Source organism: Nothobranchius furzeri, chromosome 5, assembly GCF_043380555.1.
Source record: "Nothobranchius furzeri strain GRZ-AD chromosome 5, NfurGRZ-RIMD1, whole genome shotgun sequence".
NCBI classification, from domain to species: Eukaryota; Metazoa; Chordata; class Actinopteri; order Cyprinodontiformes; family Nothobranchiidae; genus Nothobranchius; species Nothobranchius furzeri.
This window is the reverse complement of record NC_091745.1, coordinates 79228695-79242595: the sequence shown is the minus strand read 5'-3', so window position 1 is coordinate 79242595 and position 13901 is coordinate 79228695. Positions and strand designations below refer to the sequence as shown.

General features: G+C 43.1%; 1 protein-coding gene across 1 annotated transcript in view; it reads right to left on the bottom strand.

Moving 5' to 3' along the window:
- Positions 1-13901, bottom strand: part of fam171a1 (family with sequence similarity 171 member A1) — a 34101-nt gene that overhangs the window by 3620 nt on the left and 16580 nt on the right. The window contains exons 4-8 of the mRNA XM_015950491.3: positions 8688-8846; positions 8148-8324; positions 1207-1323; positions 965-1079; positions 66-183 (exon numbers count right to left, since the gene is read on the bottom strand). Of these exons, the coding sequence (XP_015805977.3) occupies positions 66-183; positions 965-1079; positions 1207-1323; positions 8148-8324; positions 8688-8846 (686 nt within the window). The remainder of the gene's footprint in view (positions 1-65; positions 184-964; positions 1080-1206; positions 1324-8147; positions 8325-8687; positions 8847-13901) is intronic.

Here is a 13901-nt window from a genome sequence, read left to right as displayed (position 1 = left end):
ATCTGCTAATAAACAAAGCAGAACCCACGGCATCATCTATTAGCCGAGCTGGACGTAGGACAGACCTCGTTGCTGATGAGGTTCACGTGGGACATAGAGGTGGCTTGATCCTTCTTACTGCTGTCCAGACCAGACGACAAAGCGAGTTTGCGATGAGACCCTCGTGGTTTCAAACAGCGACGTCTGCTCATTAGAGACGGAGGAGATGATGATTGACAGCATACATGTTCTAGTATCATGGATTATCTCTGTTTAACTTACCCGAGCACGGATGGTTAGTAGCTTAGTTCTAATTCTACTCTACAGACAGACAGAGTTGGACTCTAGCGAGTGACGGACAACACATTGAGTTTAAAGAGCAAGTCGCCCCCAAATCAACAGTTTTTTCCTGATAAACTATATAAATGTGTGTCTAATCGTGCTGCAGACACGTGTCGTCAATAATTTTGCACTTTAGTGCATTTTAGTTAAACTTTTAATGTTCTGCCTAAAACTGTCAGTGTTGTGCCGTTGTCAGGTAAAAACTCTGCACTGCATTTGAATTTAAATCTGCCATCGCTATTGGCTAAGAGGTACCCTAGAGCGTTAGCTGGTACCATATGATGTCACAATGTCGTTGTGAGCCTGTGTGTGTGTTTGTTAGCGGCTCCACCCCCTCGGTCGGCTAGGAGACAGCATTTGTTGCATTTTTCAAACAGGAAGTGGGAGTGGAGTAATACTCTGGTAGGGGGTGACTTGCTCTTTAAGTTTAAATCATTACAGAGGTTATGCTGAAATTACACACGGGACATTTCTAAACTCAACGCCACAGCAGGAGCAAAACTAAAGAGGCCTAAAAGAGCAAATTAACATTTTAACACGCAAAAGAAGATCATGCAAGTGTGTGGCTGCTCATTTTAGAGGCAAATCAGGAGCCTGCAGGTGTACAGATGGGAAATAGTGCTGCAGAGAGAGATTCACACACCGGCAGTGGTACAGCAGGAGGCAGAGCAGGCAGAGCAGAATGAGAGCCATTCCTCCCAGTATGGCCAACAGGAACACCGTGTGGTAGGTGCTGATGTCCCTCGCAACCAGCGGACCTGTAGGAAGGACAAATGAGGAGCGGACTGATTTCTTTACGTTTAAGATGAACTTTTGTGCAGCAGTTTCTTGTCAATATTCACAGCAAAAGGCAGTAAAGTGTATTCATTACCAGCAGCTTCTCACCTGAATGCAGCGGTGACATGGCGGCTACCCAGTACCCCAGCTGGGGAGCGATGTAGGTCAGCGTGAGCTGGGCACCCTCCTCCTTTACGTGACCCCAGCTGCTCTTTATCCAGGCACCTACACGAACACACAACGACAAATTCAATTTAATTACAGTTAGTTTGCCGTGTGACAAAAGCAACGTCCGAGGGAATTAAAGACAAAGTGGAAAGTGTGTGACCGGCAGCAGCCCCCCAGCTGACCCCCCCAACCAGGAGTGCTAGTGGTCTCTGCTGCGAGGAGCAGAGCTTTCTAAAGGAAAAACCCCAAATTCACAAAAAGCAAAACTGAAGAGAATGCGGTTTGCTTTAATAAAAGCGTTAACAGTACATAATAAAACTTTAGAGACCAAGTTCACTAGTTTTTTCCTTGTGAGTTGACCTCCGTGGGGAAAAATGCTCTGGTGCCCCTGTTTCAGGAACTAGAAGAGAGCCGGATCAGAGTTGAGCTTCAGACGGCAGGATCTGGAGTCTTAGTTCCTGATATTTCTACATCTCTCCTCTGATTGGCTAACAGCAACACGACTCTACCACAGACTGGTTGCTCTGCAACGCTGATGTTTTATCTCCATAAATAACACAAGCCTGGAGGAGTTCTGCTGTGTGGTGCTGTTGCTAATGCTAACAGCTACCTTCTACTAGCATATACGTTCTCTGCCGTTTCCTGGACGCTAAACCAAAAACAGCCTTCCCCGTCGTGATTAAAGATGAGTGAGTCCATGAATGTTAGCGACAGTGAGACGTAGATCTGTCGGGCTTTTCTAATCCTAGAGTTTCACCGTCTGTTTTCCATCGTCGGCTAACACACATTTCAAAAACAAGTAAAAACGGTTTCTCTGTGAACTTGGCCTTTAACTCATTCACTGCCATCGACGACTAAAGTCGTCATTTTAAAAGCCGATCTTCATCCGCGTACGTCACACGTCACGTGATCAGGAAGCAGAACATCCACGTGTTAGGAGATCGTTTTGCGCCGCTGCTGTAAAAAAAGTGAGGCGCGAACCGGAAAAGCGTCTGCCGATCACAATTCAACAACGGATTATGAAAGAACGGATAACGCTCGAAACGCGCGGATTCTTCCTGATGTAAGAGGTGAGTCTCCGCTTTGTTTTGGTTGTTTTGGCATCAAATCAAATCAAAGCTTTATTTATAAAGCGCCTTCCACAACCCTGTCAGGAAGCCCAAGGCGCTGAACATGGTACAGTACAAAGTTAAAGAAAGTGAATAAATCAGAAAATAAAAGCAATTCAAATTACAGATTACAAATTACAAAAAAAGGTGAAACATTCTAGTAGAAGACAAATGTGTAAAACAAGGGATTGAGTGAACCAATGAAAACTGTGAGATAAAATCAACATAAAAGAGGGCCAAATTCAAACATGTTCAGGAAACGCCAAGCGGAGGAGGTGGGTTTTTAGGCGACTCTTGAAGACTGGCAGAGATGGGGACAGCCTAACTGAGGGTGGCAACTGGTTCCAGAGTGACGGTGCTAGGACTGAGAAAGCCCGGTCCCCACGAGTACGACACCTAGAACGAGGGACAACGAGCAGGCCTTGGTCAGAGGAGTGCAGAGCGCGTGATGGGGAATGTCTGTCCAGGAGCGTGGCCAGATGGGGGGGACCACCACCCTGGAAGAAATTAAAAACAAAGACGAGGAGTCTGAAGTGTGAACGATAGCAAACCGGAAGCTAGTGCAGGGAGGCCAGAACCGGTCATCATCCTAGCGCGCAACATTCTGTGACTCTTAAAAAAACAGTAAAAACAGTGAGAAACGCTGGCAGCGAAGGGCTTTACCGATCAGGAACCGGCTGGCAGCGAATTAGTTAAATTCAGGGTATCTGAAGGATTAAGGGAGCCAAATTTAAGACTTTTTAAGACCTTGTTTAAGGTCACTTAGAGCAAATTTAAGCTTTAATTTCCAGCTATTGCCTGGAACCGGTGCTAACCACGTCGCGAACGTGGGATTAGCCATCCAGTTACCATTAAACTTGCACTTCCCCATGGCGCAAGCTCCCACTAGCTTAACCAGCTAATGTGCTCATCTAAAAACAGCCCCCTTTCACAACCAACTGAATGTGTATGGTTCCACTTACGCCAACATCGTACACAAAAAATACTGAAGACTAACTAGAAATTCTTGTTCATTGGGTCTTTGGTAATTTAAGACCTTTGGAAACTGTATTTAAGGATTATTCGTAATTTTTAAGGATTTTTAAGGCCTTAAATTTAGAAAAGCAAATTTAAGACTTTTTAAGCCCCTGATACCCTGAAAATTGCTTTATCCAACCTCATGTATAATGCAAATAGATTTTATATGTATTTATCCAATAATGCCACAAAGGTATTTTTTAGCAAACATACTTTTCTATTTTTGTTTCATCATCTAAAAAACAAAGAAAACACTTTAAAAGTGTAATGCAATACTTAAACCCCCCACAAGGAGGCAGCGTAGAAATATCAGCAGCAGCTCATAGGATGGAAAAATCACAATGTACAGAAAAGTACAACAGAGGCAAAGTCACTGATTGGCTCGCAGACAGGAAATATTCACGGGTGTTTTTTACACTCCTGACCTTCTGTGTGAGGGGGGTCATCCCAGTCAGGAGCCAAGAGCCACTTTGTTCCTATGTTTACACAAACGGGTGGAGGAATCTGCACTGACAGGAATAAAGGAAAGGGATGTGGAAGGTATTTAAAGGAAAACGTACGAGACAGTGAGAGGGAAATCCCATCACAAGTGGAGGAAACAAAAATAAAACCGATAAGGAAAAGAGAGCGAGGCACCGTGTGACTCAGCAGCTCCTTCTCAGAGGCAAACATTAAAGCCTGTGTTCGGCTCGGCCCGGCCCGGATTCGCCGTGATCCTGTCCGGAACGTTTTCCACAGCGGACTGCTCTCAGTGAGCGGCTGAGCCGTTTAATAGTGACATTTAATGACTCGGTTCTCACGCTTCCATACAACACAGCGCTGAAAAAGCAGCCGCTAGCAAGGCTCTGCAAACACTCAGCATGTAAACAAAGCTCTTGTTTTACTTCTCTGCTTCACTTATTCATGCAAAGTAAACACAGGCCATCTATAGTTAGTCGCTGGCTCAGCTGAGGGAGCTGCACGTATTTACGTCCCGCTCCCCACAAGCCTAAGGCTGTTTGTGTGTGGTGCACACACTTGGCAGGTGAACTCCGTCAGTCTGCATATGACATCATTTTTCTTCATGCTTGTTTGACGTCCAACAATAGAGCAAGTTGTCAGTTATACAAGACAAACAGGTTTCTTTGTGTGCGACTAAACGCTGTGGACGCTCAAACAAAACAACCCGTTTTTAGAAGGTTGTCCCTGAAAGCACAAATGGATTTAAACTTCTTTCTTTGGGCCTGCTTTTTTCAGTTTAAGCCAAACAAAACCCCAAAATAACACGTTTTTGCTTATAAACTGTATAATTGGGTCTTTACAAATGCAATCTTTCTGTTTCTGTGCATTTTTTGACATGTCTGTGTAAACTTAAATCTAGAATCCTGGTCTAAAAACGTCTTAGTGCTGCCCCCCTGTGGCAGAACATCAGCTACTGCATGTTTAACTTGTGATTGGCTGGGGCTGGAACAATTTCACTCATCGGTACGGTCTCCTCCCACTCCCCTCCCCCCCTCCCAGGATGGAAATCCCCCACACTTGGCCATGCCACTCTGTGCCTCCTGCCAACGCCCACTTTCATTGCATTTTTCAAATCTTGACTAGGGGTGGAGATACGTTTAATCAATTTCCCTCTGGGATTAATAAAGTATTTTTGAATTGAACTGAATTTTATGATGGTGTGCAGTCCTTCTTTAAAGAGCAAGTCACCCCCTACCAGAGTATTACTCAACTCCCACTTCCTGTTTGAAAAATGCAACAAATGCTGTTGCCTAGCAGACTGAGAGGGCGGAGCCGCTGACAGACACACACACACACACACACACACACACACACACACACACACACACACACAAGATTCAAATGGATGAATGTGAACGCACACAGACACCTCAGAGAGGATATTTTAGCCCCTCCCACACCCACACATAATACAAAGCAAGTCTTACTGTTGTCCAGTTCAACTATTTGAAATTACTGATGCAAATATGTTAAAGGTGCAGTATGTAAGAATATAGTGAAAACTTTACAGTGAGAAAATCATGTTTCAGTCACTTAGGAAGGAAGGTTTTATTATTATTATTATTATTATTATTCTGAGCTACTACAGCAATCAATTTCCCTCTGGGATTAATAAATTATTTTTGAATTGAATTGAAAATGCACTAAAGTGCCAAATTATTGACTACATGTGTCTACAGGACAATTAGACACTCGTTTATGTAGTTTATCAGAAAAAAAAGTTGATTTGGGTGTGTGTTGCTCTTTAAATATGAAATTCAGACCCAAAACAAAGATTTCCTGTTGTGTTTCATATTAGGCTGGTTGCTAAGGAACAGGAGATGTAGCCTGGAGAAGGGTCTGGGCTTCTGTTGTGGAAATACTCACAGTGTTTTTGTTCCCTCAGCTTTAATCAAAGCCTCTCTAATAAGCCTTGGATGTTGTTAAATGAGAACCTTAAAGGTGACTTCCTTTCTTTTCCTACCTGGGAATAAGGAGTGTGCAAGTGGGATTTATGGAATCTTCTGATTTGTTTTCAGGCCATTAAATGGTTCATAACTGAAATAAAGGGTCAGTCTAATCATATATGTCTCCCAAGTAAAGCTATTAAATGTCTGCCTGCACACAAAGGAGACGATTTTCATACACTCTCCGGATTAGTTTGCTATTAAACTAAATAATAAAGTAAACACAGAATAGTTTATTTTGAGAGCAGTAATGCATTTTTCCTAAACTGGATGTACAAAAGATCCTGGACTATAAAATCGCTAAAAGTATACTGGAGTTTCCTTCCGTTTTATGTCAGATTTCTTTCAACTAGCTAACAACGAGCTAACGCTAACATGAGCCAACTAACACTACAATAAACTGCGAAGTTAAACGGGCCACACTTCTGGACAAAAATATTATTACTCACAGGTCCAGTAGCAACAAAGCCAGGTCATCATCAGTCCTTAATTTTGTAGCCTCCTATAGCTGCCTCAAACTAGCATAGGCCGCACTGATGTTCACTCTGGTTTTAGCTCTTTGCTTTGCCTCCAAAAGACATTACTCTCTTACTTTTACTTCCAGGCTCTGCCATGATGCCAACAGAAACAGCAAACTTCTTCTCCTTCTTGTGCTTTTTATTGATGATCGGCAAACTGAAATAGCTAACTGCTAGCATAATAGCTAACAGCCGTAAAGCAGGTAATGAGCGCCTCTTATAGGGCACCTACTCACTCTACAAAACTACTAAGTGCTGTATCTGGCCAGCAGAGGGGAGCAGAGTGGTGTCAAATAGGAAACTGGTGAAGTTTCCAACTCAACAATCACCAAGATCAATGTTAAAGCGCTAGTTTAAAATGTAAGGATTAGAAACTGATTTACTTTCTTATTTAAACGCTGCTCTTCAGTCACAACATGTATGTAGCTTCAGAAAAACAGTGAATTCCTGACACAAAACCAACCAAGCTTAGGATGACCACAACTAATTCTAAAAATCCACAGGATGAATTGTTGTTTTGTTTATTGTTTTTATTTTTGAAACGTTGACAAAAGCAGAAAAAAAGAAAGTAAAAATCTTACCTCAAACAAACAAAAGCAAATGTTGCATCATATCTGACAAACGGATAAAACTGATGCACTAGTCACCATTGTTACAGGTTGTTATGTGTCAGGGTTGATTTACAGCTTTTGTATCTGCTGCCTTTATGTTTGACAACAAAGTTTTTAATTAGTCAGGAGATTTATGTTCCTTTAATGAAACATGGCTTAGACGTGCAGTAAGTTGGGAAATAAGGAGGTTAGTAGTGCAGATTTGTATGCCTGCACTGATATTCCACTTATTGTTTTCAGAGCGACCCGACATGAGGAACTGGGTGTGTCGCTCAGCGTTTGACAACACAGATTTTGTAAATAAATCAGAGTGCTCAGTAAAGCTGGAAGCGTCACCGCTTCATGAGCCATAACCGCCGAGCTTTGTGCTTTTGTTTGCTCAGTTGCATTTCCACCAAGAGCCCTGGGACATACGCGTTCACGGCCCAAGCTTGTGATGTGTGGCAGTGCTTTGATTTGCAGATTAATGTGGCGCCGGACTGTGCTCATTGTACGACTTATGAATGAGGTTATTCATAAGTCGCTCCGTTATACAGTCTGCACAGTAAGTGTGTACACATGGTTTGTAATAATCCTCATGTTATGTCTGCTTAGCAACTCATTTGTATGTTTGAAAAATAATAATTTTCTTGCTAAAATAACTGATTTCAAAAGAGTTGCTGTGTTTTATCCACAGGGTATCTGCAGGTTTAAGGGAGCCAAATTTAAGACTTTTTAAGACCTTTTTTAAGGCCAATTTGACCAAATTTAAGCTACTTTTTAAAATTAAATTTAAACTATAATTTCCAGCTATTGCGAATGTGGGATTAGCCATCCAGTTACCATAAAAGTTGCACGTCCCCATGGCGCAATCTTCCACTAGCTTAACCAGCTAATGCGCTCATCTAAAAAAAGCCCCCTTTCACAACCAACTGAATGAGTACGGTTCCGCTTATGCCAATATCATACACAAAAAATGCTGAACACTAACTAGAAATTCATGAAAATTGAAATAAAAGAATCTTGTTTATTGGGTCTTTGGTAATTTAAGACCTTTGGAAACTGTATTTAAGGATTATTTGTCATTTTTAAGGATTTTTAAGGCCTTAAATTTGGAAAAGCAAATTTAAGACTTTTTAAGGACCCGCAGATACCCTGTATCCAACTAAAGCCAAAACGATGAAATGTCGTTTTACATACCTATACGTGGGTCAAATCTCCAGGCAGGAATGTGATCATTTTCCCTTAGATTGGTGTCAGCCGGCAGCGGAATGGAAACGGTGATTGGCTCGCTCACCTGCAGCTCCCTTCCATCACTGGCCAATAGGTGAACAGAGATGGCCGCTACAGGAGCCAACTCAAACGTTTTCTCTGCTCCTGTGAGAGAGTAAGAAAGAAAAATGCAGCAGAAAGGGAAGTCAGCAGGAGCAACGTAAGGTACAGGATGGGGAGCAGAGACAGACGCAGACTGTGGGGTGGAAACATAAAACCGCTTAGATAAAAGAGAGGCGTCACGGCAGGAAAGAAAACAAGGGAAACACGGGAAGAGGGACACGGTGAAAAAAACCAGGAGGCGGAGGTTGAGATTCCCAAACCATAAACATGCCTGTGGTGAAGAAGAAGGTACTACAAGAGACAAAGTACGCTGGAATAGTACTGCACAGATAAATATACCATGCAGCTAGTTCCTTAGGAAGCCATTTCTAATCTTCTCTTTTTCTCTGTCATAACAACACTCACCTGTGCCGTTGCTGCCAAGAATCTGCAGATGAGGGAAGTGCTGGATGTGAGAGGGGGAGCTCGCCATGGTGAGCAGAGCAGTCAAGTTGGCGTAGGACGTGTTAGAGGGAAGAGTCAGAGCTCTGCGCTGAAACCGCACGGTGGGATGGCCTCTTAAACCTGAGAGTGAGACACATGTTAGAAACCACGAGTAGACACGTCCATCTTTAGCACTTCTATTCACTGCTTTCATGTTTGTTGGATTTGTTTGGAGACATTTTACAGAAATCCAACAAAGAGAGAGAGCGGGGGGGATGAGGATACGGAGACAGCTGAGGGAAAATCACACTGGTGGAAGCAGCAGACACTCCAGGTTTTCCCCAGAAAACTTCAGACACTGCTTAAAGTTTGATGCATGTCATCTTTGACCCCAAGAGTCAAATCATCTGACATTAGACCACAGATTCAACCTGAAGACCAAATATCCTTCTCACTTTTCTTTATTGAGAAACTCTGACGGCCAACTATTGCCAAGTCTGAACTCAGCTCTAGTTCAAGTGCAGGATGCCACTAAGGCTCAGCGATACAAAAAGTTTTTTTCAAGCGATATTCGTCTGTCCAAAAAAAACCACAACGAGCGATATATTCACACAGGTGAGGTTTAGTGGGCCTGACACAGACCAATCGCTCTTAGTTTGCAGAAGCAGACCACAAGGGTTCCTCATGCTTGAGATCCAAATTTCATTGGCTATTTGATGCATTCATCAACATTATATTGCGCACAATTGGTTCAAGTTATATGTGAGAAGAGGAGGGCGGTACTTGTGACCGATCAGCCAATGGTTGAAGAATTTGCTTCAGTAGAGGGGGGAACTCTTCATCTGATAGATGAGGTACGGTGTTGTTCTAAAGTCTGAAGCCAACATGAGGATGAAGGACTTTTTTATGCTTTTAGTTACACGTTGTGTAGGACTGTGATTGTAAGACCTGTGGACAAAGTATTTTATTGAAGTACTTGTTCTGAAGCATTGTGGATGTAAAAAAAAACCTTTTCCCCATTGAACTGGCTTTACCCTTTCTGATCTAAGATTTTGAACCGTGAGTAAGACTTTTTGAATTTCGAGTGGTTTGACAAAAGCGTTCACCGTGTCTACAGTTGAGGTTGAATCCTTGACTACATCATTGGAATAAACCATTGTTGTGAAAAGCCATGCCAATTTGACGTGGACGTTCGTAATGTCCCATCCGCAGGACTAATTAATAGGCATAAGAAATTGCTTGTAAAAAATGGCCCTTATCTGATATAGCGCCTTCTAGAGTCCTGGAACCCCCCAAGGCGCTTTACAACACAATCAGTCATTCACCCATTCACACACACATTCACACACTGGTGGGGATGAGCTACGATGTAGCCACAGCTGCCCTGGGGCGCACTGACAGAGGCGAGGCTGCCGAGCACTGGCGCCACCAGTCCCTCCGACCACCACCAGCAGGCAACGTGGGTTAAGTGTCTTGCCCAAGGACACAACGACAGCAACAGACTGAGCGGGGCTCGAACCTGCAACCTTCCGATTACGGGGCGAGCATTTAACTCCTGTGCCACCGTCGCCCCATCAAAAAAGGCTCAGACTATCCCAATTGTTGACAAATTTGTCCAATCACCCAACCTTAAGATGCCACTGGACACAGAGATTGCTCCAACTAATCATCCATCCATCCTTTATCTGAACCCGCTCTGCCCACGTAGGGTCCTGCGGGGGTCTCCAGCAGTCAATGAGCAATCAGGCGGGGTACACCCTGGACAGAGAACCAGTCCATCGCAGGGCAACACACACACACAGGACAAACAATCACACACACACACACACACACACACACACACTCACACCTAAGGACAATTTAGACAGACCAATCAACATAACAGTCATGTTTTTGGACGGTGGGAGGAAGCCGGAGCATCCGGAGAGAACCCACACACGCACAGGATGAACATGCTAACTCCATACAGAAAGATCCCAGGCCGGGAAGCGAACCCAGGACCTTCTTGCTGCAAGGCTCTAACCACTGTGCCACTGCGTAGCCATCCGACTAATCAAACTCACTCCAATTCCTGCAGCCATCACATCAAACTCAGCTTTAGATACTTGATACCAAATCAGCTACCAGAGGAAAGCAGGGGATCTGAGTAAAGTTGAAAGGGTACAGCTGCAAGATAAAGAATGTTGAAGACAGGGTATCTGCAGGATTAAGGGAGCCAAATTTAAGACTTTTAAAGACCTTTCTTAAGGCCACTTTGACCAAATTTAAGCTTTTTTTTTTTAAATTAAATTCAAGCTATAATTTCCAGCTATTGCCTGGAACCGGTGCTAACCACGTTGCGAACGTGGGATTAGCCATCCTGTTACCATTACATTTGCACTTCCCCATGGCGCAAGCTCCCACTAGCTTAACCAGCTAATGTGCTCATCTAAAAATCGCCCCCTTTCAGAACCAACTGAATGTGTACGGTTCCGCTTACGCCAACATCGTACACAAAAAATGCTGAACACTAACTTTTCATGAAATTTTCATGGATTCACGAAACTTTTATAGAAATAAAAGAATCTTGCTTATTGGGTCTTTGGTAATTTAAGACCTTTGGAAACTGTATTTAACGATGATTTGTCATTTTAAAGGATTTTTAAGGCCCTAAATTTGGAAAAGCAAATTTAAGACTTTTTAAGGACCTGCGGATACCCTGTGAAGATAGAAGATATTCCACAGGTAAGTTTGGTAAAAAAATAGTCACTGCACCTTTGATGACAAAAAGATAAGGCTGACTCAACATAAAGCCATCTTAAATAATTTCTGCTAAAATAAAAACACTCCTATGCCTCTGTAATGTTAGAGGGAGTGTTTTGTAGGGGGTAAAAAACAATCTGAGTCTTTTTTTTCCATCTCATTATTGCTGCATTCGTGCTTTCTCGTAAATCGTGATTGAACTTCTATCGTCCTGCATGGACAATTACAGCAGACCAGCGAACGGACAAGTGCTCCAAATGTCCATTGTGCAGATGAGCTCACGTTGCTTCAAACACCAGATTTTTAACAAACCCGGTAGACACATCACCAACCACATAAAGAGCAGCGACTGCCAGCAACAGTAAAATTATTTGTGGCTCATGCTTCTGCACCCGAGGGGAATAATCGCAACCACAAACAAAACTCGACATGTAATCCTTGTTCCCAACAAGACTGGAGCAAATTATTCCTCTGTGCCAGAGGTAGTTCTTTTTTCGACTCTGTGAGCCGCGGGAAATCTTCAGCAATACACACAGATACTGTTGTCTCTCTGAGTGAATCGCAGCAGCGTCTTTTTAATCTGTAGCGGAACATTAAACTCCGGTAAAATTCAATTCAAATTTAAAAGTACTTTATTAATCCCAGAGGGAAATTGATTGCTGTAGTAGCTCAGAATAATAATAATAATCAAGTCATCAAAGAGTTGTTGTATATTACAATGGCTGTTGGCAAGAAGGATCTCCAGTAGCGGTCAGTGTTGCAGCCAAACTGAAGAAGCCTCTGACTGAAGACACTCTTCCGTTGTCGGACAGTCTTGTGAAGAGAATGCTCAGGGTTGTCCATCATTTTCTTGATTCTCTGGAGAATCCTCCTCTGCATTATCTCCTCCAGCGGTTCTAAAACTGCCGAAACTCTGGCTGAGTCCTTGAAAGGGCTTGGAGTTCCTCCATCTTGTTGGCCAGCGATCTCACATTGCCCGTTATGATAGATGGAAGAGATGGTTCGACGCTGAAAGTTGCCCCCACTGTTACAGATAAACACAATTCTAGCTCTAGTTTAATAAAGGGGTTTGTTGACGGTCAGTTAAGTAGCTACTGGGGCCAGGTATGGGACATTGCTACTGGTGTGCATGTGAATAATCAAAGTAACAGCAAAAATACAAAACGTACAAATTAAGTGGAGATCTCGTCTGTTTCTGTTGGTGGAAAAACAGAACCGTCTCTATTCAGCCATGACTTCTGTTTTGGCGTGTTTTACAAGCCAGCTTCGCATCCCTCGTCTTCGCCTAATGCATTTTCATAAACTAAGCCATCAGTTAGACTTAATGGAAGCAAGTGATCGATGCATTAAAGGCAATGCTCAGGTCAACCTTTTCTCTCTCTGCCATTCGAACGTTTCCATCGCACTCCTAAGATCCACTGCTTCTCATCTCATCAACACATAAAACATAATAAGTGATAAAAGTATGAAGCTGGAGTCAGCAAGGTGATGTCATTTTGTGGTCCGACTGTATCAAGTGCAAATTCCTGAGTAGTGAGACCGATCCAGCAGGGCACGGGTCTGGCGGGTGAAAGGATTTCTAGGATCTGAGGTCGATTTTCATGTTTGTTTTTCCCCCAAAATTTCTCCTCAGGTTTCAGGTTTCGGTGCCGTTTGCGCTCTGTTTTTTATGAACGTAAACAAGCCTTTGTGTGTTCCTTTTCTCCACTCTCATCTTTTTCCCTCCACTTTTCCCTCATCTGTTCCTCCTTCAGTTGGACTCTGATCTGCCCATCCCCCCTCTCTACCACCCCCCACCTCCCAAACTGCTCCACCCACCAGCCCTCTTCCCAGAATACTGTAGTCTTCCTCTCCTCTTTTCTCTCTCTCCTATCATGTTTGTTTGTGCCACACGACAGGCTTTACCGCCCCCTTCTGTGCTCACGTTCACCGAATATTGTGACAAAAAGAAAGAGGGCCGGACTCTGCTCCACTTTGACACGTGCCCTGTGCGCTCAAAGGCTTCACGCTAATGGATCATGGTGAATTTTTTGGTCGTTTTCTTTTTTGTGCAACACAATAGGACTGAATTACACCCTCAGCGGTCACAAATACACAAAAGAACCAGCAGACAAAGAGGCAGAGTACAACAGCCTTGTCTAATATCATTACACCTGAACAAAGACGCTGGCTAACAAAGACACTATAAAGAATTAGATTTGCTCTCTTGTTTTGTTAAAAGCTCTTTAAAAATGTAATTTTCATGTGTTCAGAACTGAAATGCTGTTTGTGGAAGTGGGATTTTACCTTAAAGCCTCTTTTGTGGCATTTATGTTGTAAAATCTGAACACCAGCTTTGTTACTAGACGCTCTAAAGCTTCAGATTGAATCAAATCATCTTTTTTGAGTGGACAGAGGTTGCTTAGTTGAATGAGGCTCTGGTTTCCCAACTCGTGGTTCCTGCTCACCATAAAT